This window comes from Ricinus communis, chromosome 6 (genome assembly GCF_019578655.1).
Source record: "Ricinus communis isolate WT05 ecotype wild-type chromosome 6, ASM1957865v1, whole genome shotgun sequence".
In the NCBI taxonomy this organism is placed as follows: domain Eukaryota; kingdom Viridiplantae; phylum Streptophyta; class Magnoliopsida; order Malpighiales; family Euphorbiaceae; genus Ricinus; species Ricinus communis.
In genome coordinates this window covers 22534342-22560675 of record NC_063261.1, presented here as the reverse complement: position 1 = coordinate 22560675, position 26334 = coordinate 22534342, and the positions used below count along the sequence as shown (strand labels likewise).

The 26334-nt window shown below is 30.5% G+C and overlaps 4 protein-coding genes across 4 annotated transcripts; 2 read left to right on the top strand and 2 right to left on the bottom strand.

The window, feature by feature from the left end:
• Window positions 1-3479: 3479 nt before the first annotated feature.
• Window positions 3480-5490, top strand: LOC8287249 (7-deoxyloganetic acid glucosyl transferase). Its single transcript, XM_002530351.4, has 2 exons — window positions 3480-4109; window positions 4450-5490. The coding sequence occupies exons 1-2, from the start codon at window positions 3560-3562 to the stop codon at window positions 5373-5375; spliced, it is 1476 nt and encodes a 491-aa protein (XP_002530397.3). The 5' UTR covers window positions 3480-3559; the 3' UTR covers window positions 5376-5490.
• A 7293-nt stretch (window positions 5491-12783) lies between these two features.
• LOC8287250 (UDP-glycosyltransferase 76F1) lies at window positions 12784-14901 on the bottom strand. Its single transcript, XM_002530352.4, has 2 exons — window positions 14013-14901; window positions 12784-13932 (listed from the first exon to the last, which is right to left on the bottom strand). Exons 1-2 carry the CDS (start codon window positions 14482-14484, stop codon window positions 13031-13033), a joined length of 1374 nt encoding a protein of 457 aa, XP_002530398.1. The 5' UTR covers window positions 14485-14901; the 3' UTR covers window positions 12784-13030.
• A 3184-nt stretch (window positions 14902-18085) lies between these two features.
• Window positions 18086-18870, top strand: LOC8287251 (18.1 kDa class I heat shock protein). Its single transcript, XM_002530353.4, has one exon. The coding sequence runs from the start codon at window positions 18175-18177 to the stop codon at window positions 18673-18675; it is 501 nt and encodes a 166-aa protein (XP_002530399.1). The 5' UTR covers window positions 18086-18174; the 3' UTR covers window positions 18676-18870.
• Window positions 18871-19018: 148 nt separating this feature from the next.
• LOC8287252 lies at window positions 19019-21794 on the bottom strand. The gene is made up of 3 exons (XM_002530354.4): window positions 21225-21794; window positions 20638-21003; window positions 19019-19784 (listed from the first exon to the last, which is right to left on the bottom strand). The coding sequence occupies exons 1-3, from the start codon at window positions 21507-21509 to the stop codon at window positions 19158-19160; spliced, it is 1278 nt and encodes a 425-aa protein (XP_002530400.1). The 5' UTR covers window positions 21510-21794; the 3' UTR covers window positions 19019-19157.
• Between the last annotated feature and the right edge of the window lie 4540 nt (window positions 21795-26334).

Below are 26334 nucleotides of genomic sequence, written 5' to 3'. Positions count from 1 at the left end.
ATATTATAGTATACTGATACTAACATATATATTTTAATACTAAATTTATAATTTACTATCTACTAACTTAATCCTAATGCCTTTTCTTACCACATACTATAAGCATACACCTAACAATTTGAACACACCGTCTTCCTATTTAGAATACACCGCTGCACCTTCTATTTTGCAATTCAGAAAGACAAAATCCTTAAGGCAAAATTTCTGGATAGAAAATCAAAAGGAAGAAGGAAGAAATTTACTCGCGTAGACGTCTTCCTCTTTAGAACACACTGACGCACCTCTCAATTTTCAATTCAGAAAGAAAAAATCCCTAAGACAAATTTCTAGATAGAAAATCAAAAGGAAGAAGGAAGAAATTGGCTCCCCTAGACGTCTTCCTCTTTAGCGCAACGCATAATTGGCTCGCAAAAATGCAAAAGCAAGAATTGGCTCGCGTAGACGTCTTCCTCTTTAGCGCTCTCTCTTCCCATAACTGTGTCGTCGTTGTTCAGTCCCAGATATTTTTCTTTTCTTTTTTACTTTTTTATTTTTATTTTTGATGGGTAGATTGTTGATTGCAACTGTAAAAAATATTTTATTTTAATGATTGCCATCTGCAAAATATTTTTATGCTAGCAGTAATATATATTTTAATAGTTTGTATTTGAACATTAAATGAATTGTTATACTTACAAGTGATTGAATTGCAAAACAGGTTGTTAAGATTGTGATTGCAATTTTAATTCAGATTTTCATGCTACTTTCTTTAGGTTGGTAATCATATTTTCTCTAAATGTATTTGATTAAAAATGAGATTAAAGTTGTATTTTTAAAATTTTTTAGAACCGAAAATAGCACAGAACCGAACTGTATTTAACCATAAAAATTGGTACAATACGGTACGGATCCTTTTATATTTGGTACGGTACTAGTACCTTCAATTTTAAAAGAACCGAGGTTTGGTATGGTACTGGTGATTTATAGATAACGGAATTGGACCGATCCGTGCTCAGTCCTAGAAGTTAGTATAGTTAGGATAAATTTTTAATGAATTGATGAGTTGAAATTATGAATAAACTTTTATTTTAACTGAATACATAAATTTTGAATTTGAAAAATAATTTCATAAAATTATTCATTTCAACTAGATAAAATATAAAGGAAAATGATATAAAAATAATTAGCATTTTACTCTCTAATAATTAATAATTATAAAGTTTTTTTTTAAAATTTTCAATTAATTATTAAATAATTTAATTAATAATTACCCAAATAAATTCAAAATTGATTTCTCAATCTTTTTAATTAATTGAATTATTAATTTATTAAATTAAATGTAAGAAGTCCACTGTAGTTAGGTTTAGAGGAATAGTAGTAATAGTAATAGCAGTTTGATTTAGATTAATTTGTGCTAAACTATTTATTGTGTTCGATTTATTGCTTATGTGAAATTGTACTATACACATTATTAAAATTAAATGAATTTTCAATCGGTACTATTGATATTCCAATATCAAAATGAAAAAATATCAAATGAAAACATAAAGTAAAGATTATTGATGTGTCAAAAGTAGTACTCGCAAGTGTACGAATCAAATGGTAGTTCGGGTAAGCTCACCACAAGGTCGATCTCATAAAGAATTGTAGAGCATATATTATAAAGACCAACTATCATACAAATTACTGAAAGTAAATATAATATGAACTATATGATAAAATAGCATTTAGTCTAGCTTTTACTTAGTAATCCCCTTAATTCCCTTAAGCCCTAATTTAACAATGAGATGGTGATGTGCCTTTTCCTTAAGTTACTCAAGCTAATGATGCAACTTAGGTTTCTTATACCAATATAAATTAAAGTAAAGATGATGTTTCTAATACTTTTAACCTAAAGATTTTCATAACATATATTACTGCTAAATTGATATGATGGTCAATCAATAATAATAGATGAAAGTAATGAACATATGAAGGAATCATTCATTAAACTCAAAATATATAAAGTTCATATATAAGTAAAAAGTCAAACTAAACACTTATGAGACTTAGGCTAACATAGTTAATCCAACGATCATTGTAATTAAATAGAAAGATTTAAAATTCATAAAACAGAAAACTAAAACTCCCAGTTCAAAGGCTCTTCAAGGAATGAAGAAGATTGATCCTCTTTCTCCACATCTTTGAAAAGCTTTTCTGATTCTTCAAAGAATAATGCAACACAAGCTAACAAGATGTCAAAGATGATGAACTCTAGAATTTTTTGCAGAGAATAATAGAATCCTTCTCTAGAGAGATTCAGTAGCCGAAGAACTCCCTGTTCTAATTCACCTGTACTCCTTGTAGAGATTCCCTTTTTTAGAGTTCTTTTCTCAACACACAACTCTTATAGTTTATCTCTTATTGTCCTAAACAAACTAAATAACTCAAATGATAATTATCCACTAATTACATAATAATTATTTAAATTCTTTTTTTTGGGTCTTTAATACAATTAACGCCCATTAGTGTACTTTTAGCTCAAATTCTCCTCTTTTGTATTATTTCCTGAATTTAGAAAAAAAAAAACTAAAATGAGGTAAAACACATCTTTATACCATATTATATATAAAAACAAATCATTAAAACTCTAAAATACCCTTAAATATCTATATACAATTTAGATTGATCAATTGTGTATAAATCTAATTATATATTATATTTAAATGGAATGAATTTATATTAAATTTAAATATAAAATTTAGTTTAATTTTTAACTTTTCATAAAATATCCTTCATATAGAATATGTCGTAAATTTTACTTTTTGCATCAGAAAAGTAGCAGTTAAATTAGAAAGACAAAGAAAAATAGAGAAGAAAAAGAAAAAGAAAAACCTATTTGAACTAAGAGTATCTTTGCCATTACGGGTGCAAACGAGTTAATTGTATTTATTGAGTTAATTTGAGCTAAATCTCCTATTGAAATCCCGTTTTCTTCTTTTGTAATAAAAGAAAGACTCTAATTATGAACCATTTACTTGGAAGTTGCTTTTTTATTGTTTAATTGAAGTTAACACGTGTCCTTTTGTATCTTGATTCCTTTCTGTTGAGACCTGTCTTGTGGCTCCAAAGTAGTATCTTGATCTCCAAGTTTGTTTGAAGGCTGCATGATATCTGAGGTACACCCTACATCTAATGCTCTATACATCTTGAGAAGTAATGTCTCCTTATTTTTAACACATTAATATTGTATTATAAATAATAAAAAAATTTACAAGTTAAATTTTATATTTTTACTTATAATTAAAATAATAAAAAAAAACTGAATAAATTACTAATTTTACAATAAAAGACATTTATTTAAATTTGAAAAATATAATATAATTAATAAAAAAAATATATATATATATATATATATATAATTATAAATTAATGCATACATATTTTTTATTTAAAATTAATAAATATATATTAATTATTTATTGCCGTGAGTGGCCGGTCTCAATGTTCAGCCGCCTATTACCATTCTCTCTGAAAAGTAGTTAATGTAATATTTTTCAATACATGAGAAAGATATTTAACGCCCAACTCTGTAAGCCATATGTACCACCCACTTCAACACTTCCTTTACTCAGAGATGGAGCAGTGCTCAATTCCTCCTCCTCCTCCTCATGTGTTAATCTTTCCTGCCCCAGGCCAAGGCCATGTAAACTCCATGCTTAAACTAGCTGAGCTTTTAGCCCTTGCCGGTTTAAAGATTACCTTCCTAAATTTCGAGTATATCCATGAAAATCTATTTCGTTGTTCAGATGTTCAAGCTCGTTTTGACAAATATCCTGGATTCCAATTCAAAACCATACCAAATTGTTGGCCGGAAGGACGCCGAATTGGAAATACATCAGATACGTTGAGGGAGTTATTAGAGGCAATGAAAATGCAGAGCAAGCCGATTTTCAAGAAGATTCTGGTTGAGTGTAACATTACTGCACCAATTAATTGTATAATCGGAGATATGTTAATGGGATTTGTCTATGATGTTGCCAGTGAGGTTGGAATTCCAGCTATTCAATTTCATACCATTAGTGCTTGTTCGGTCTTGACGTTTCTTTCAATTCCTGACGTTCTTGCAGCTCAAGAACTTCCTGTCAAAGGTATATCACTGCAACATCCTCATTATTTGTATTACTACCTGAATATAGCTAGACCTAGTATAGATTTTCAAACTTTTTCTCTCCAATACACATTGTTAATTTTGGTAGTGAGTTTACGCCTTATACAATCGTTTTGAAGTTGAATATATCTATAATAGGAATTTTCTCAATATTTAACATTTTTTATTCCTATTCTGAAGTTGAGATTTTACATTTATTACTGGATTAGCTTCATTGGTAAGGTATTTAATTAGATTATTGAGGTCCAAATTTCACACTGGTAAGCTCATTTTTTTGGAAAACAATTACTAGTGTGATGAGTGCTGTTTTCATTTTGAAGGAAAAGAAGATATGGACCAATTGATAACAAAAGTACCAGGCATGGAAAACTTTCTCCGGCGCAGAGATCTTCCAGATTTCTGCCAAGAAGCTTCAGATCCTAGCCTCTTGATCATCACAAAGGAGATGAGAGAATCCCAAGCACTCATCCTCAACACATTTGAAGAACTAGATAAAGAAATACTTGCACAAATTCGCACTCACTACCCAAAAACATACACCATTGGACCCCTCCACATGCTCTTGAAATCAAGACTAACAAGCATCAAGAAGCAGGAACTATATACAACCTCCAACAGTATCGTGGAAGTGGATAGAAGCTGTATAAATTGGTTGGATAAGCAACCAAAGCGTTCTGTGCTCTTCGTAAGCTTTGGTAGTACTACATTAATGACAAGAGACCAAATGATGGAATTCTGGCATGGTATTGTTAATAGCAAGATAAGGTTTTTGTGGGTTCTAAGGCCTCAGTCTATCACTGCTAAAGATGGTGATGATCTTGAAAGATTTCTTGATGAGTTTGAGGTTGGACCTAAGGAAAGTGGGTATATTGTGAGATGGGCACCTCAGGAAGAGGTTTTAGGGCACAAGGCAACTGGTGGATTTTTGACACATAGTGGATGGAACTCAACTTTGGAAAGTATAGCCGCTGGTGTGCCTATGATTTGTTGGCCTTATTATGGTGATCAGCAAGTGAACAGCAGGTTTGTGAGTGCGGTTTGGAAGGTGGGCTTGGACATGAAGGATGTGTGCGACAGAGAAATTGTTGAGAAGATGGTGATTGATCTGATGGTGAATAGGAAGGAGGAGTTTGTGGGTTCATCGACTAGGATGGCAGAAGCAGCAAAAAACAGTGTCAAAGATGGTGGATCTTCTTTCTGTAATTTGGAGAGTTTGATAAAAGATATAAGGTTGATGAGCATGTAGTGGCACCTTAAATTACAACAACCATTGGCTCACATGAGTTCACGAATCCTGTAATTTTATTTTCAAGCATTTAATATGGTTAATTTCACAAGTGGTAGCCTACTTTATGGGTTAATTTTATTTTCACTCTCCTGATATTAAATTGTTGGTATTTGTTTAAACTATTTATCTCGTTATTCTTAGTTTTGCCACCAAGACAATCCATATACTTTAATAAATACTAGTTTGGTTTTCAACTTCTAATGTGAAATATAAATTGTGTATAACCGAACCAAACATGGATTTGGAGGAGAAGCAGAGTCAGTTTTAGGAGGGCACCTCATAAACTTGGCAAGACGGAAGACTGTTGATTGTGTCATTACATCAATTTTCTGTACAAATTAATAAATGAGGTGGGTCAAGTTTATTTTACATTTTTCTTTCTTGGATTTCCTGAACTGATACTTTTAACTTTATTCATATTATGAATTGAATGTCTCTGAAGGCAAAATCTTCATTATCTTCTGCTTTGGTTCTCAAATCTTTCTATTTTCTTTTAACTACTATGGATTCTTTATATATAATATTTGATAAATCAATAATTTTATTAGTTTTTAAATTTCCAAAAATTTGCTTTATTTCTCAGTAAACAATTAGTAAGTCTATTATTCAATAATAAGCAAAAAAATATGTACTTATTATTTAATTTTTTAATTTATAATCCATCAAATATATTAATTATAAAGAGTTTTATTTTTATAATTAATTTAATAAAATCCAAAACAATATCATGTTTTATCTAAGATGAAAAGTCATACTTTATATCAGAGTTACATGTATATAACAACAGAACCATTTTTTTTTTTTCTCTAAGAAATTGTTCGTAGTCACAGTCACCAATTGCAATCCAATTTTTGGACTTTTCATCACATTCTCATTCTCATGCCCACCACTCATTTCTAATGCTCAAGAGTCACAGGCACAGCCAATAGGAAACTCAAGTCATAAATTTGAACAGAGAGGTAGAAAGAATTACCAAGAAACAATAAATTTCCAGAATTCAGTATCTAAAGCAAGATCATCAGAGAAATGTTAATGGTATAATCTTTAAGCAGTTCCAAGCAAAAAAAATGAGAGACAATAGGCCAACTCCTATTCCTCCTCATGTACTAATTTTCCCTTTTCCAGCTCTAGGCCATGTCAATTAGCTTTCTCAACTCACAATACAACCATTAGCGTCCACTTCACTACACAAATTAACATTGAATAACGATATCCTCTTATCCAATTCAAGATGATATCTTGGGGTCATTCATTCCTAGTTGTTGCTAATGCATTTGACATCCCCTTAATTTCCTTTTTCGTACTATTTGTGCTTGTTGCTTTTGGGTTTATTTCTCTCTTCACTAAGGCCACTGAATTTCCAACCACACGTATCAGTATTTTGCTTTTGGATAAATGTGTAAGTGCCATTTTCTGTTTGTTTGCTGGGAAAAATCGACATATTTTAATGCTCTGCAGTAAAAACTTACTCATTGTTCAGTTAACAAGGTCAGGTTCGTACAGGTTTTGATTTGTCAAACTGAATTCACTAGACTTGGTATCAGTCTGTATCACAGTTTGAATTCTCAATTCATCATTTCTTTTTCTATTTAATGCTCCAGAATTAATTCTTTCCAACTCAAAAAACACAATTTAGTAATGAAATTCTATTTTATTATTATTCAAATACTATAACTATACAATAAAAACTATATAATAATACTATAATTATATACTATATAACTGTATCATGGTCTTATTTTAATTTTAGATGGTATTGTTTTATATTTTATTTAGAATTTTTTTTTTTTCATTTTTATAACACTTCAGCACTAATAAAACTATTTTAGTAAAATCATCTCTATTCTTAGCAATTGTGCCTTTCTTACGGATCAATGACAACTCCAGCATTGTTATCATATCGTTACCAAATTTGAATTCTTTACAAGTGTGTCCAATTACAACTCTAATTACTTTTAATCTCTCTAGAGGTGAATTTGGTGCCGCTTTCTTGATCATCACAACAATAATGTCACCAATATGAACATATTGGATTTGTGTGATTATAGGGAAATCTGACCCATCTTATGTTGTCTCCATGCATGGCTAAGCTAGAAATAGAAATAAAGCAAAATGTATCTTTTAACATTTAGATTTTTTAATTTTATTTATTAAATATTTTTATTTTTATTGAGGACTTGATAATTTTTAATTAAAATAAAAATAAAAGTATTAAAAACTCAATAAGATAAATAAATTTTTCATAAAACATGTATGTAATATTCTTATAAATTAAATATGAAAATAAAAAAAATCAAAAGATTTATAAAATAAAACTAAAAAGTTTGTAACCTTAATAATAAATTTTACCTAGAAATAAAAAGGGGTTTAACCAAGAGGTCATATAAGTTTGTAGACTTCTATGATAGACCTTCAAAGAATATTTTTAGAAAGTTAGGTTGGAATTCTGACGGTCGTTTTATGTATAAGACCCACATCACATTAATGTATGGTGTTCATAAAATTTGTCTTTTATGATAATGTATACTAACCGCCACCACTACTAATTATATGTCTCATGAAATAAATAGCTACAATAAATCTTTCTCTTATATATTATTCAAATTTACTATACATTATATATCTATTATGAATTTTTTAATTATTATTAAATTTTAAAATTATTAATAAAATGATAGTATTAAGTGCTATTAAATAAAATTATTGTATTCTAATTTACTATAATACCCATATCACATTAATGCATGGTGTTCACAAAATTCGTCTTTTATGATAACATATACTAACTGGCACCACTACTCATGAAATAAATAGCTACAATAAATTTTTCTCTTATCTATATATATATATACTGTAATTTACTATATACTATATATCTATTATAAATTTTTTAATTATTTTTTATAACTATCATATTTTAAAATTATTAAATAAAATGATAGTATTAAGTGTTATTAAATAAAACAATAACTAAGTAAAGTTATTTTCTATAATATAATTTTTTTATTAAAATAAGATACATTCAGTCTGAAAATCTATATCATAAACTTATCAATAATTATGCATTGACACAATCATATTGTTAATACAGAAAGTTTATTTCTATTTATAACTAGTTTAAAATGGAATCATAACTTTTAATAATTATATAAATATTATTTCTATATAAAATATTATTATAGAAAGGTTTAACTGTAATATTAAAAATTTTAAAAAATATTATGTTAAAAATTTAAGACGCGTTAATAATTCTAAGCAATAAATTATTATTATCAAAACATGAATATTTTTTATTTATTTTAAAACTTTTACTGTAGCATAGTATTTTTTTTGGAAAATATTTTATAATTAGAATAGATAAACTTTTCAAAATGTGACCTAAAAAGTTTGTAACTTATTGCATTATGTCGAACTCATCGGTGTGGCTAAGCTTTCTTGCTCCGAGACGAATCTGCCAGTTAGCTGACTGCTATAAGTGCGTTTCTATTGTTCAGAAAAGAAATAAAAAAGAAGTTGGTTGATGTTGTTTCAGTATTTAAATGTTACCTAAACATGGTCCATACTGGCAAGAGCAAAGACGCACTGAATGAGGTAATTGCACAAGGCATTTCATTTTCTGATTGTAAACATAGAGAGAGACTGACGCTGAAATGAAAACATGTGCTCCTTTGTAAGTTTGTATAATCAGTCTCATCATCCCGTACCATTTACATTGGCTTTCACTAAATAACTGAAATTTTTAAATTTAAATTTTAAGAAAAAAATATTCTTTTGGAAGTATTCGAGATTTCGATTTAATTGAATTTTTCTGTTTAGTTTCGAAATTGATGCTATAATAATAGATTTGAATTCAGTCCAAACTAGGTATGATTCTATAAATATTATATAATAGAATAAAACTTATATAATCATATTTTGCTACTACCGATCCCGTCCGCCCTCTCCTAATATTTTTTAGAGAGGAGAAATGACTGAAATTACAACGGGACAACCTGTTGATGGGTCACCCCACAAAGATCATGATCAAGCCAAAGGCCAAGCCCATTGGGAGGATAATTAATTGAATGATAATCTAACTGTAAGGAATTTGTAGCAATCCAATCAGCAGCAAAATTTGATTCTCTGTACTCATGGGAGACGATGACATCCCAATCTCTCACCATCAAGTTTCTGATTTCAAGAACTAAAGGTCATTTGCAGTAGCAATAAGCTGGTCACCTTGTATCAGTTGGATCACGCAACGACTATCAGATTCTATAAGCAATTGCCGAATTCCCAGGTCTCATGCAAGGAGCAGACCTTTTAGAACACCCTACAACTCAGCCCTTTTAGTAGAACAACACACCTCAACGCTCTCCCCTAATTTTTAGTTCAGAACGAATCTCATCATTTCATTGTATTTATTGCCATTGCCAAGATTTTGGTAATTTGACGTATCCACGAGGCAATATCTTTCTAATTTGCATATAAGTTAGTTTGCCATATAAGAGATTAATCACCTGCAACAGGCAGTAAGACAGGTATCCATCCATTTAAAATTATCTAAATTTAAATTCAATTAAAATGTACATATGCAAATTCATCCAATTCTTCTAAAAGTTACTTTTATCATTTGTACTTGTCTCATAAAAGTAGTTAGACACTATATGAATCCGCTTAAACTTATTTAATATATAATTCTTAAAATAAATTTTATAGATATTTAATTGAATAGTAGGCATCTTACCAATTTATAAGACTGTTTAGACAATTAACTAGACATACATTTATTTAATCAATTTACAAAAATATTATTCTAGAATAAATTAACAAGTATTAATGAAAAGATAAATAAAAAAATAAAAAATTACAAAATAAATAGACATAAGATGCTCTAAACTCAAATTTAATATATAATCAGATTCGTCTAGCTAATATCTGAAAGATTAATTTCAAATTTGATATAAATATTAAAATTTAAAATTAAATTCATTCTAATAGAGTTATAACTGCCCAATTTAGTCCCATTAAAATTTGGATAGAGCAAATATCTGAAGAAAAAATCCCGTGCCGTTGCCATCTCCAAGTCAAAATTTATTTTCTTTAGAGAAATTTTTTTTTTGCTTAGGATTGATGTATGTCTCTACTTATGCACCAAATCGATAGATTATTAAGATATGTTTATTAATTTTAAATGATAGAGGAAGTATGAATCATTTAATATTAAAATATAAAAATATTCATATATACTTGTTAATCTCCTATTTATTAAAGTGTCAAAATTTCTGACCACCGGTCCATTATCTAATGATTATCCTATTAGTGATTTGAAGTGAAGTAAGACCGACAAAATAACGAATAAAAGGAATATACTTATTATACATCCAGATTAGATGAGAGAGAGAGAGAGAGATCGAAATTGGTTAGACATATACTTTCACCTATAAATTTAGGAATAAATTTGAATTTGGGCATTAATTTTGTTATTTAAATTCAATTTGTTCATTTATTAGATTTATAAATTTTTTAATTTAAATTTCTATATATCTAGTTCAAATTAAACTTATTTTAAAGAAAAATAAAAAAGTGAGAGTATAATTCTTTTTTAAAATAAAAAATAAAAAATTTATACTAATATTGTAAAAAAATAATAAAAATATTAAAAAGTAGTAATATTTATTTATTTATTTATTTTATTTTATTTAAAAATTAATATATATATTTTAATTTAAAAATTTAATTTAATGTGAAAAATTTAATATCTTTTTTTTTATATCTACACTTTTTCTAAAGAGTACACAACTTACTCTATTATTTTTATAAAAAAAGAGTTAATTTAAATTAAATATATCAAAATTAAAATTAAAATATCTATAAATTTAAAAAATAATTAAATTAAATCTGAATAATAAAATTTTAATTTATTACATACTTTAACTTCTATATTTGAGGCTTTATATGCATCCTTATTTAAGCAATTGGAATCTCATCTATTTCCTTGTTTTGTAAATTTTGAATTTATGTTAATTATAATCCTATCAAGAAAAATGATCTTACTATTTTAATTGGTAATTAATAAACCAAACACATTATATCTTTAAAAGTATACTTCCTCTGTTCTATAGAATTGATTTTTTTAAATTAATTTTTTTATTATTTATAGTTTTTATATACAATATTACCCAATTTAATCTAATTTAATTTATTAAATATTTTTTTAATTTACATGAAATACTAAAAAAAGTAACTAATATAGAAGAGAGGAAGTAATTAAACATCACCAGCACGGAGCCCTGAACTCGACGAGTCCAGACATATCATTTTCCCAGTAGTTTTATGGTTGGGACGAATCAAGGCGGAGAAGGTCGGCGGCTCCAATGAAATTTCGTCTCTTATAAAGGCCTCACCGGCAACAATCACGTATGAAATTCCAGCTACGAGCTCCTGAAAGTAAAGGCGAGCTCTGGTGGGGTGGTGACGACTCGCACAGACGACTACTTTGGTCATGATGATGAAGGCAAGTGGCTGCAAGCAGAGGCCATGGATGATACAAGGATAACGTGATTTAGTAATTTTTTACATCACAATATTTATCTTCCTTTGTCTAATAATAAACTATATTTTGGACTGATATCATGGTCTGTCTAATTTTATCGGATCAAAACATATATTATAATATAAAATAACAATTTAAATATATTTTTCTAATTAATTATATTAAAATATTAAACTCAAATATAAATATTTATATTTATTAGATAAATTATAAAATCTGATATCTATATTTTGGACTGATATCATGGTCTGACGTGTAATTATAAGTTAATTAATGGCAATAAAAATGTAGATAACATTACATTGAAGCTGTAAACCTTAGTATTTTACTGAGAGAGCACATGTTAGGTTTAGGTGTATGTTCCCATGTCACATGGCCCAATGCGTACGTATTTTAATCTGTAGATGAAAGTTGTTCCCAATGTGTTTTCAGGAGTTGATTTATTGTTACAGCAGCACTTCAGAGATCCACACTTGAGAGCATATTAACATGGCAGATTTAGCTTCTAGCAAAAGCCATGGCCCCTGAGGAAATAGTTGCCTTTACAATAGGAAAGCAAGAGATCCTCCAGCAACTGGGGGTGACAAGGGCCACAGCACCCTCTTTAAAAAGATTTTTATTGCATCAAGAATAAAAATCAAAATCAAAAGATAACTGAATACATATGAGAAAATGAATTTTACTCTTCATACAATATACACAGTCTTTATCAGTGTCAATTGGAGAAGAAAAATGAAATGCAGAGATTATAAACATCAAATGTGTTGATGGAAAAAGCCCTATGGAGAAATGGTGTGATTATTGTATTTTCTCTTACAACATCTGAAAAGATTACTCAAATTTGAGTCTCTACCCATCAATTAATTTTATAATGAGCAGATTTATTTTTGTCTTAACAATGAGCAAAACTGTCTTATTCTAGTACAAGCATAATGAAATTCATGTTCTAAAAGAAAGAACAATGATGCATATCACAACATGCATACAAAGACCAAGACCCCATGGATAGGCCTAAAGATAGTTTGCACATTGAATGTCTCATCTCCTAATAAACTTAGCTGACTAATAGAAAGGTGTTCTACTGACTCTGAAAAATTACAGACTCAAAAGAAAAAATATGAGCAACTAAGCTATCCAAAGATTGGCATGAAGAGCCACCTTGGCACAAAGAAAGCTTTGCCTTCTCTTTCAGGCACTCGATTCTGTTTCTAATCTCTTCTCCTCCTTTCTCTGCCATTAATCTTTTGATGATCCTCTCTACTTTCCCTCTGTCTATTCCATTCTCTAAATGCAACCCAATTCTCCATACATCACTAACATATCTCGCATTGACTTTTTGGTCTGTGAAGCAAGGCATAGATATCATTGGAACCCCTTCACAGATACTCTCCAATGTAGAATTCCAACTATTATGAGTCCAAAATGCACCTATTGCTTGATGAGCTAGCACTTCTAGTTGAGGTGCCCATTTGATAATCTGCCCTCTATCTTTGACCTCCTCTAGGAACCCAAAAGGCAGTGGTTCAAGCCATTCCTTGCCGCGGACTAATCCAATCCTAAGCACCCACAAGAAGGGCTGCTTGCTGTTGGCTAGCCCCCATGCTATCTCCGAAAGCTCAGTGTCATTTATGGCAGCAATACTACCAAAGCTTACATATATTACCGATTTTGGTGTTTGTTTGTCCAGCCAGGAAATGCAACTTTCATCTTGTACTAACAGGCTACTTGAAGAGGGTAGTGAGCACTTATGGAAAGGTCCTATTGGGAATATTGGGATGTGAAATTCCTCCCTAAGTGAAGCTAATGCAAGTTGCTCAAGATCTTCATAGGTGTTCATTATCAGTCCTGAAGATGCCCTGGTTTCATTCACCATGTTCACTACTAATTGGTATAGATCTTCTTGGTGGCATGTGTTGATCACTGGGATGTCCTTCACTTTAAGCGGAGGAAACTCTTTCACTGGCTCTTCCAATTTAGACTCTGTTTGCAAAGCGTAAGTTGATTAGTTCAATCTGTACATATAACTATTAGTTGAAGGAAGTGAAAAGAAGACTGTATACCTTGAATAGGAAGGTAACCTTTTTCCCTTAGAAATGGGAAGGCGGCGAAAACAACAAAAGATGAAGCACCACCAGTCCTCAACACAATTCTTGGAAGCTTGAGGCTATTAGCAACAGCTTGTGTGAAGTGAAAGATAGCATCTGAGATTAAGCAAGCAACAGCCTCTTGTGATACATCAGATAACAAACTAGACAAGCAATTGCGAAAAGGCGCAATGCATTTGATGTTAAGAAGTGAAAGTAGATCTAAGACATCTGTTGTTGAGGATTCAGTTTCAGTCAGGTTTTCTTGAAGGAAATGGAAGGTGAAGTGGGGATATTTTGAAGGGTCTGGGGAGTTGAAATTCGTATGGATTATGGTGATAGAGAAACCTTTAGAATGGAGGATATTTGCAAGTTGAAGCATAGGGTTAATGTGCCCTTGCAGTGGTAATGGAAAGAGAACTAATCGCTTACCATTTCTTTGCATCATTGTTATGAGCTTCTTTCAAGTTCAAAAGAGTCTTTTGCTTGGGTACATTGTTCCTGACCTTGAATTACATGGGGTTATGCCAAGGTTCTCAAATCCGGCTCCACCGTCTATATGCGGTAAAGCCAGAAGAAAAAGAAAAAAAAAAAACCAGAACGATCAAAACTTGAAGCATAATTTAATTAAAATATAATGAATTGTAAATAATATATAAAATATATAAAGAATTTACTAAATAGAAGTAATATGGTAGTTTTACTGATTGCTGTGTCATTACCAATAAATCTGTCTCATATGATATTATCGGTTCACCCCAATGAATTTAATATAAATTATTTTTCAAAAATGAGTTTTTCATAACTAAAATCATAAAATCAAGCAGTCTATTGATTCACAAGTAATGAAATGTGAGCTAAGTAACCGGTCTAGTTGGAGTATGAAAACCATGACCATACTCACTTTTTCAGGTTGATTCATTAGGTTGGATTATTAGTAGTTCAAAAACAATCCAGTATGGATGAATCAACATGTTCTGTTTGCATGGAGCTAGTTAATTAAATTCAATTAAGAGCACATCTGAGCCGACAAGTTATAGCAGCTCTCGAACTATGATCAGCTGAAAAGGGGTCACTGACAGTTGAGCAGTGGTTGTGTCAATAAAACAAGTTGCAGTATTCTAGAACATGTAGTTTTCTGGTCCTTAAAAGACTTATCAACTAAAGATAGGGTTGCTTTGGACCACTTTAATTGGCACCTAATCTAACCATGCTGCAATCAAAAGGTTCACAACTGAACCCCAGGACAATTGAATGGGAACAGTATTGACCATGCTTGTAAACAACCTAGCCACCATCACCCTCTTATAAGTTGTGCCTATTGCTAGATAATATGGATTCTTAGGAAGCAAGTATTCAAGCACATAGTCTGCTTCAAATCCATAAAAATTCACATAGTAGTGATCAACAACGCCTCGACAGCTTTTGCCCATATCAGTTATATTGAAAATTCCTTTACGTGCTTACTTCAATAGTACAATCTAATTCTATTATGTTGTTAACATTGAATAATTTATACTCTATTTCCTTTTCAGCTTCATAATTTTCAGTAGTGAATTATGATTTCAAGCCTTTGCATATGCAGCTGTTGTTTTTCAGTATTGTTGTGTTTTTCTTTTTCATTTTTTTTTTGTTCTGTAGAATATGAGAAGTAATTCCTGTGGCATGGCGATGAACTTATTTGGTGCAATTTTACAAGCTTTTGTTTGTATTGACAAGGTTTTGGACAACAATTGCATATGTACCAAAATGGCCATGGTTCTGGACTTGTTTGTCCGAGTTACTTTCTTTGTTTTCAAGTAATGCTTTTTCTTTTTCTTTTTGTAGTATAGTAGTGTGTTTTAACTGGTTGTTTATCTGAATTACTTCTTTATCTTGGTATTGTGTTCATATGCCAAATTAACTACGTTCAATTATAAAACTCCTGCTCGATTTCGGTACTGTCTATGTATGCATAAATTTGTACTTTTTTGGTTAATGTTTTATGATAGTCATACGTTTGAGATATAAATTTTAAATAAAATTCTTCTTAAACATTATCCATTTTTCATTGTTGAAGTTATTCTGCTTCACCAGGTTAACAAAACATTCTTTTCTTTTTCATTAATTTTTAATGAAAATGGATATGCATTACCGAATACCCAGAGCCGATGTGCTTGCTCTATTGCATCCATGCTAACTACCCAGACAATAAAATTCCATCTGAAAAGAATCCCGCCAAAACCTCAGAAATATCAAGATCAAGACCTCAGAAATACAACTAGAGTAGCTATGGGCCTCCAAGCCTTGACGGTGCAGGACATTGTCAAAACTGGTGTAGCTTCAAGAAAACATGGGCACCTGCAATATCACGTAGCGAAACAAAGCATGGACATCAATGTTTTTGTCCCTGAGTCTAAAGTAAACACAAGTATTATCATCTACGTTAGATTAGTTGACCGCAACATTTCAGACCTTTATTACTCAACAGCAATTCAATTCATTTCCTATTTGTTCAACTAAAATCCTGAAACTACATAGGAACAGGAATCTCAATACAAGTTTATTTCTACGAGTGTTTTGTAAGCTAATCTAACTTGTAGAACGTGGTAAACATCAAATAAGAAGCAATCATACAGTCCATTCAGTTGTTATATATAAGTCCTAACTTTAATACAGATGAAAACCTTACAAAAGTGGTACCTTTTTCAAAATTGGTTTGCAGAGAGAACAAAACAGGTACCTCCTAGTGGAAGATGGACCATGGATGCCTGCATATATCAACTATAACTTATCAGTTAGCTATTGAACCCTCAAAATAGGACATAAGAGTGACGTAAAATTAAAAAGAGGAAACTTATAACTTTAGCATAAAGTTCAGTTCTTAGGAGAACAGACCAGGCCACCAATCTTTCTAGTAGAGGTCTCATAAACTATTGGCCGTGATTTCTCTACAGAAAGCCGCATTGTTATTTCTAGTGGCCATGTCTCATAAACTTGTTTATGTTCAATGTATAGAAATCACATAAGAAACATGCATGCACAAGAACTATGTTTGGCATGACTGCTAAATCATGTAATAGAATAAAAATTATAAATAAAAATTATTATTATTTTATTCTTATACTCTGTACTAATGTGATTTAATCATAATTTTTATTTTAATATTTAATTCTTTTATGATAATTAGTATATAAATATGGTAAAATAAATAATTTAAATATATTATCAAAGTTATTAATTTTTTAAATATTTATAAGGTCTGCTCCAATCATAAGTCTAATTTGGTCATTAATTACCAAAATTTAATTATTATATTTTCATATTATCATATAAATAAAAAATCATACTAAAATTAAATTTCTTTTTATGTTTAAGTTGAACACCATATGATATGTTTGTATAATCTTAATCATTAATTTAAAATTAACGGTGATATTTATTGTTTAATAAAAAATTATCTATTTTTAGATTTTAAATTTAAATTTTTATTAAAATTTTAACTGTTTAATTTAATTTATAAATTATAAAAATATCTATTTTTAATTTAAATATGAGAAAATTTTAATTTAATATTAAAATTAGAAAAAGAAAATAGAGGTTTGACTCCCCGCTCCCACTCCCGCAACCATCGACCCATTACCCTTCTCGACACCGGTAGTGGAATTTTGATCATATTTTAATCATATTTACAGAAAGGATTTAAAAGCCAAGAGCGTATTTAATTATTGTAAATTATTTCTTTTTCCTCTTTAATGGAATGAAGGGACCTTTCTGCAGGGGAGTTGCTGACGTGCCTTCATCTGATGACATGTCATTGTCTAATCGAATGAATGAGTTCTTAAGGGATGCCAGCATGTGAAGCCACGAACCAACTCCATTGCCATTTGGCCATACCTTAAGACCCCACAAGATTAAGACCTGTGAAGACGTGTAAGCGAACGCTGAAACAGTATTCAGGCAAAAGACACGTAAGTTTCTGAGCTCATCTGAGATCGCAAGACCCAGACTTATCCAGGATAATCTTGAAAGCACCATACTCTTCCCTTGTGGCTTCTGTCCTTATATACACACACACACGCACAAAAGGAGAACAAGGAAAGAATCAAGAAACGTGAAAAGCTCTTAAACCTTGTTTCAATTCAAGTATTCATCAAGAATGGCTCTAAGCATTGGAGGCAGAAGGAGCAACATCTTCGATCCTTTCTCACTAGACATCTGGGATCCGTTTGAGGGCTTCCCTCTATTCACCGGAACTGTGGCCAATGTCCCATCAACTCAGCGCGAGACAGCCGCGATGGCCACCACACGGGTGGATTGGAGAGAGACTCCAGAGGCTCACAAATTCACTGTTGATCTTCCAGGATTAAAGAAAGAGGAAGTGAAAGTGGAAGTTGAGGATGGAAGGGTACTCCAAATCAGTGGAGAGAGGAGCAGAGAGCAAGAGGACAAGGATGATAAGTGGCATCGAGTTGAGAGAAGCAGTGGCAAGTTCCTGAGGAGGTTCAGGTTGCCAGAGAATGCAAAGATGGATGAAATCAAAGCTACTATGGAGAACGGTGTGCTTAATGTTATTGTGCCTAAGGAGGAGCCAAAGAAACCTGAGATTAAGTCTATTGAGATCAGTACTTCTCGCTCCCAGGACCCAACTCATACTTGAACAAATTATTGGGACTTGTAATGATCTATAAATGGGTGTCAGTATGTATAATATGGTACTAGTTCAAGCTTTCTGCTTGAGACATATGTATGCTTCTTTTTTTTCTTCTTTTTGGCTTTCTGCAGGTTTCTTTTGTGAGTACTCTGTGCTATATGTAATAGTAAGATATGAATAAATACAATCCTTTTGTCTGTATGTTCTTATTGATCATGATTATGCATGTAAAAACAGATTTGGTGCATTTATTAGAATGTTCCAAGTAGGTAACTTGTGGAAAATCATGTGATCTTTGTTCCTTTCATTTGGTGATCCTGATTAATGTTGAGAAAAAGCAGAGAGGATATTAAATAAAAAGCTCGACCTTACAAGCTTTATAATTATATTTTACCTAATTAACTCAAATCCAGAAGGACCTCATGAGTAGGTGAGGTAAATATATGATATCATATTTACAAAATGGGGAAAACAAATTTACAAGAAGTTCAATATTCATCAAGGTCTTCATCGTCACTATTATCCGAATCATCAACATCGATGGCAACAACCTTGGATGAACTAATCCTAGTAGAAGTTGATCTCATCTTCAATGGTAATTTTGCATTACCAGTAACAACATAACTTTCTTCTCCGTCTTTCTTCAAGTCACTAGGGGGCAAAAAGCAATCCATAGACAGCCCTTTTATGTTAAAGTCAACTTCTTCAATAGTCCAGACTTCTTCCATTCTTGTTCTTGAATGGCTTTCTGAGTTCTCACCAAACCTAAACAATGAAACTGAGGTTCTGCCCCCATGTGCGATGTTAATGCCATCAATAGTCCTATAATCATGAATTGTGGACTCCATTGATGTCTCCCAGAAAATGCTGTCATTTCCTGAAGCTTTAATTCTCAAAAGATGAGAGTCTTCTAACTGGACTAACAGGCCAGTTCTTTGACTGAAGTAACCCCAAACTGTGTGCCTTATCATTTCTACATTGCTTGTGCTTCTTGCTCTTAGTGATGAGGTTTCAGCTTCAAGTTTTAATATGAAACAATCCTCACCGTTGATCGCCTTTTCACCAGCGCAAATGGAGTTGGAGAATAAGTTAGCTGTGGACTTTGGATCAAGACCCTGTTGAATTTGATTCAGGCTTATTACAACTTTCTTTAAAAATGGAGAAAGAAATTATAAGTCTATTTATTTGGACTATGAATGCTAATTCTGCTTTTCCAAAAGGATGAATGCTTTTTCTCCAAGTAAATTTAATAAAAACAGTTTATAAAATAAACACTCAGCATAAATCTCAAATACCCTCTAAATGGTTCAGGAATTTAATAAAAACAGTTTATAAAATAAACACTCAGCATAAATCTCAAATACCCTCTAAATGGTTCAGGATTATGTATGTTTATGCAACTCTAGACCTTGAAGATGCCTCCATTAAAGAAGGCCTGATCAAATAAGATTTTCAAAAGGCTTGATCAATAAAATTTTCAACTTTATTGAGATTTTGTATTTTGATATTTTTGTTTTGATTAATAGTTTAATTTAATTATAAAAAATAAAATATAAATTAAACAGCTCAATAAAACAAAACCAATTAGTACCTTAATGATGCATTTTAGCTAACAGGCCTGACTTATTGGGTTTTAATTTTGCTAGAGCCAATAAGAACCACCAAATATGTTGAATTTTTATGAGCTATTTTTGACTGTATCAAGATTGTTGACTTATATAATCAAGATCAACAACTTAGTGGGCAAGGGCAAATTTACAACCCGATAATCTTGGTGCCCAGGTCCCACAGTAATATTACTTGATTAAGATCAATGTGGAATTCATACCCCATTCCCTTCCTCCCTCCTCTAAAGAAAATTTGCAAAGATCTCAAATTAGTGAATGTTTTTCAAGGACTTGTCTAATAATTTATCATAATAATCACATTATCGTAATGCAAAGTTTTCAGGATTTCAAATAGATTTACCTGAAGAAAACGGCGGAGGGGCCTGGGTGGGCCTCTAGAAGCATGGGAATGGTGCCAAGGGGTCTGCCTCCAAGCAACCTTGCCATCACTACCAGCACTAATTTTGCAGCCAGAAACCACTAACTCTAAGCACCACAAGTCAGGCCTTTTCTGCCATAGAACGAAACCTCCCATCTCTCCACCTCCATTTCTCATGTTCTTTACTTTCAACACCTTATTGTTTAAGCTCCCTTCTCCTGCACAAAATTCTGATGCCGCCATTCTCACCTTTCCCATTGCATACATGCTGTCTACTGAATTCAATGCCCCCTCCCCTCCAACTGCTGCTATATATTGTTGCACTATGTATTTCGCCATTGATGCCTCCTGCAAACGCAAAATCAACAGGAGAAGATAAATATGTAAGTTCACTGACTCCCACCAATATAAAAGAATAAATTCCCAACCCTGAAATGATACTGGAGGGTCGCCCAATGGCTGTAAGATCAATCAGACTAGAATTTGAACTAATCTCACACTGCTGTAAACCACTACAGTGAGCTAAATATATGCATTAAATGATTAGGAGGTGAATTGGTACCACTTACAATAGGTTCGTCTTTCATATTACGATTGATGAACTGATGATCACAACGAATAGGAAGAGGGATCAAAGGAGCACCAACAACACCAAGCAAGAGCTGGATCTCTGTATTCTTACCACCAAATAAATTAGCAATGGATTTATCTGTCTGCGGTCTTATCCAAGCTTTCATATTCTGCCATGACCTGTTCCCATTCTTGTTAGAACCAAACATCTCCTCTGGGATTGGAACCTCAAGGACTGTGTCCAACCCATCTTCTCTATCAAAATTAGGACAAAGTTTCCTCATCAGAAACCAAAAAAGAAAAGAAAAGATTCACTTTCTTGATGTTCCTGGCACGGAAAGATTCAAAAGAGATTTGGGTTCTCTTTTCTCGCTTCTAAGTTTGAGAGGTTTTGAGTAGAAAAGAAAAGAGAGAAAAGACTTGGATTGAAAGGCAGAGAGAGAGAGATGCGTTTGTAGTATAAGTGTATTCTGTGTTTTGGCAGCTACAGGGACAAGAAAAAAAAAAAAGAAAAACATATTACGTACCAACCGACCATTAGCCACTCTTCTAACGTGGTATACTTTCTGTAATGTCGTGTTTGCACGCTTTCATCTCTAATTTCTTATATAACAAATAGGATTTTGGTCATAATTAATGTTTATTTTATAGATTAATGCATGATTATCAAATCAAGCTGGTCTAATTAATGCTTATTTGGTGGTTTAAGGGTTTGCAAGAACTTAAAAATTTCTTTTGGCTTTTTGGGTACAAAATATTATTTTTCATTTTAATTTATTTTTATACCCTCTCCAACGACTTCTCTATTTTTAATTAATTAATCACACCAAACCATCCATTGAAATTTCTGCTTAAGAAAATTTGTGTAATTTTGGCATAAATGTCGCTTTTTAATTTGAATTCTAGAATGTCGTTTTGTGTTCTTTTTGATATATAGTCTTCAAGGACCTTGACATTTTTCCCCCCTTTTACATACTTTTTCTCTTTTTTTTTTGCTAAGTGAACGTAGGTCAAATAATTAATTATATAGTATTTATAGCAATTCTTTAGGGAAATATATTATATATACTATAAGCAGTTGATTTTTCAATTAAATTCATTGGGTTCTTATGGTAGGTTTAAATAATTTTCATACTAAAAGTACAACTTTTTCAAGGATTTAGAGATAAGAGCATTTGATATTTGAACCAAATTCTTGAAAAATAATGTGAATGGGATATGTCTTGCATTACTGTAATTATCAACACAATCTAAATGGATTACAGATATATAATATGCTAAAGCAGTTTTTTTTTTTTTTTGGTTTTCTTCTTAATTTCACTGTATATCCCAACTTTACTGTATTTGTAAGCCTTCACTGATATGGATCAATAGTTGCTTAGAGTCTAGAAATCTTATTGCCAGAAAAATATACTATAAAAAGAATATAAATTTTCTTTTTTAAGTAAGTTTCCTTATTTGAAGCAATTAATTGGAATCGATTCATGATGTCTACCAGCTACCACCTGATTGCTGATGAAAAATAAAACAAGAAAAATTACTATAGTTGGAAATATTCATTTAGTAAACATTTGAGTTTTTTCTTTGCTTCTGATAGTGAAAAATGTAAACGACATATTAATATATATACATATCTACGTATAATCATATTCAAGTTCATTTCATATTTCAAAGTAGATTTCGAGTTTAATACTCGCCTTTTTCCCTCCCCAATAGTTGTAAGTACCGCCTATTGACAGCAGTATTTCTAACACTAAATCCTCCTAATACTTTAGAATCAATCAAATTGGATAAGAAGTAATGATTTGTATTCTGATCAGCACTAAAAAAATGTCATGAAACATGAAATGTGCTGGAGCAAGCGACTGACAAATTAATTGAGATTGGAAGCAATGTTGGTTAATAAGACAATCGATCAAAAATTTGTATGTCTCATTTGCCGTGCCTTATTAGCTGGTTTTTCTTTTTCTTTCTAAATTATACTCAAGAACTAATTGAAATTGCATTTGAGAATATTGATACATAATCTTTGGTTGGACCAAGACAGCAAGAATATTTTTTAAGATTTTTCATAGGAAAATCCAAAGATTAATATTGTGAGCCTTGAAAATAATGTATCCAATTATGTTGTGCACGTTCTTGCAAAACTTAATAATACAATCTTAGATTACCTTTGATTCAAAAGGTGGCAAGTATAGGTATCATTCGCGAAGACATTCTATGTATCAGAAAAGCTCATATTATTAAGCTTCTATTTTCTTATTATTTTTAGTTCCTTATAGAATTATGTAATTATGACCTACGTAATCCAAAACAAATAATAATGTAGGAAAAACCCATCAGGTTCCTTTATTTCTTTTTAGGCACCAGGTTCTTAAAGAATGTCTGTATTTTATTAGATCCTTAATCTATTTTTCTTTTCTCAATCTCCATTTCCAATATTATATATAATTTGTTATGAGAAGACATCCAGTTTATTAGACATGATTGACAGTAAATTTTACATTACTAAGTTTAATCCTTGTAGCTGAAGGTAGATTTATGTTAGTAGATTGTCCATTAGTGTCCCACATGTAACATGTAAACAGATTATTCCTTTGGGGCCATAATAATTAATGTGATAAAACAATGTATATGCACTAATTAAAAGTTTCAGAAATGATATGGGTTCTTGCTTTGTGATGTTTGTTCCCCCATGTTTCAGCAGATCTAGCACATGTCTACTCAGAAACTGTCAATCTTCTTTATGAGTAAAGTTATCAACTCATCTTATCTATTGTTATTAATCAAATTCAGTATTTATTCCTCATATCTGAATTCCACAACAAAGGTAGATATTGTTTTAACATAAGATAAGTATTAGTCTAATAGTAAAATAAGAATCACTTTGAACTAAATCACCTAAAAGCAGATTGAAGTATAATAAAATGGTAAATATCTATTTGAATTTAACTAAGATTTTGAGTTTGAGCTCTAAAAGTATTTCTAACGTACTCCTTATATATGTCAAACTTTTTATTTTAAAAAGCTCTGTTATAAAATAAGATTTCAATGTACTATTTATTCTTTAAATATAAAGTAGAGAGTTAATTTGACTCTCTACATACGAAGAGCCAAACTTCACTCTTTACTCTATATTTAGTAAATGCACTATGAATTTTCATGCATTTGACTTGATTGGTATTTATAATTCTTATTTTTTATTAGTAAATTTTTTTTTTAAAAAAGAAAAAAATTAAAACTATTAATATTTATAAAAATAAAATAAGGTATGGAATAAAATATAAAGAGTCTATTGGACCTAAATAAAATATTTTACTCTTTATATGTTAATATTCCTTAAAATGCTATTTATAATAGAAATTATGCTCTTTAAAATAAAGAACATCATTGAGATGCTTTAAATATGTAATTGTGTTAAAAATCTTCAAAAAAAATATTTTATTATTTCAAAAAAATATTTTACTATTTGACACGCTTTAAATTAATTTTAAATAAAAAAATAAAAATAAGTATCATATTTAAAGGAAAATATTTTTTTATCGATAAATTCTAAATGAGTAACCTCAATGTAAATTTTTAAGTTTTAACACTATCAAAATTTAAATAAACAAAACTAAAATCATTAGTTTAGTGGTCCTCCTATGAGAAAAGTAATAAATTCTGTTTATTAATTTAATTTAATTTGTCTTGACGTTATTTTGATATATTGTTTTTCTTTTGAAAAGAGGAAAAAGAAACTACAAAAAAATAGAATCTCTAGATTTTGAGGCAAAATAGTATAATAATAATTGGAGATCAATCTCATATAAATTATAGCGGATCACACTTCATCACTTTGTTTCCTTCTTGATGATTGAATAGGTAGCCACATGAATAAGTGTGATTGTGTATGAAGAAAAGGGTACAAAACTATTTGTCCTTTCATAAACTCCAAAAGCCACATAAATATTTTAGATTTTGCAATCAATAATACCTCAATTGCATAAATCTGTGATTACTTTATACTTTTGTTTCTTAACATACATAAATAATTTTATTTTAAATAGTGGAATATATGTTAATCGAGACAGTATCTCTTTTTATATAATTTTAAAATTTATTTTATCAGCTTTATGTATTCACAATTAAATTTTAAAAGTATGTTCATTAAAAATAAATAATTTCTCACTAAAAGCATCAAAATCGCTTGATACAATAAAAATAATATTAAAAAGATCACTCTAATTTATATATTAATCAAAAACCATATTTTCTCAATTAATGTTAAAATTATATCAATATATTTACACAAAATATACAGAGATGTGTGTTGAATGATTATATATATCAAGAAATATATAAATAACATAAAAATAAATTAAAATATTTATCAAATTAAATTAAAAAGTTAACGTATTAAATTAAATATCATTATGAACTCTATTCATGAGCATAGCACGCGCCTCCACTCGTGCACCCTTTTATAATGATACCGAATTATTTGCTTAATTATTATTTATATTATTCTATTATCTATGGAAGAGGTATCCCATGAACATGTGAATTATGAGTGACCACCCACTTAACATCTAAGATTAATATAACCACAATGCAACCAAAAACATATTAATTTAAAATAAGAAAGAAAATGATTTGATAATAAATAGATACGAACAAACCAAACTTCAACCCATATTTAAAGAAAATAAAAGACACTGTAACACCTTTATAATATGAGATAAAAATGTCTCACTAATTTAATTCATACAAATGGAATTTGATTCAAATTTACTGCCTTACAGCTATTGTCCTGTAAAAGAATATGGACTGCCTTTACACACCAACTTGAAATTGACATTATTTATTTCAGTTAACTGATTCCGATTGATTTCCAACTTAATAATTAACCATATTATTTTGTATTTATTTATTTATTGGGCTGACCATATTTTAAAGAGAAGTAGGTAACCTTAATAACAAACAGCCATGGAGTTGTTTTCCAACTAGATGAAATAGCAAGTGCATTTCCCACTTTGGACCTTTCTAATCAATTCCAATAATTAAGGAGTGACTCCCTAAAGCAGCCAGGTCCCATGCCCATGTTAGCTACTTTATATCATAAAGAAG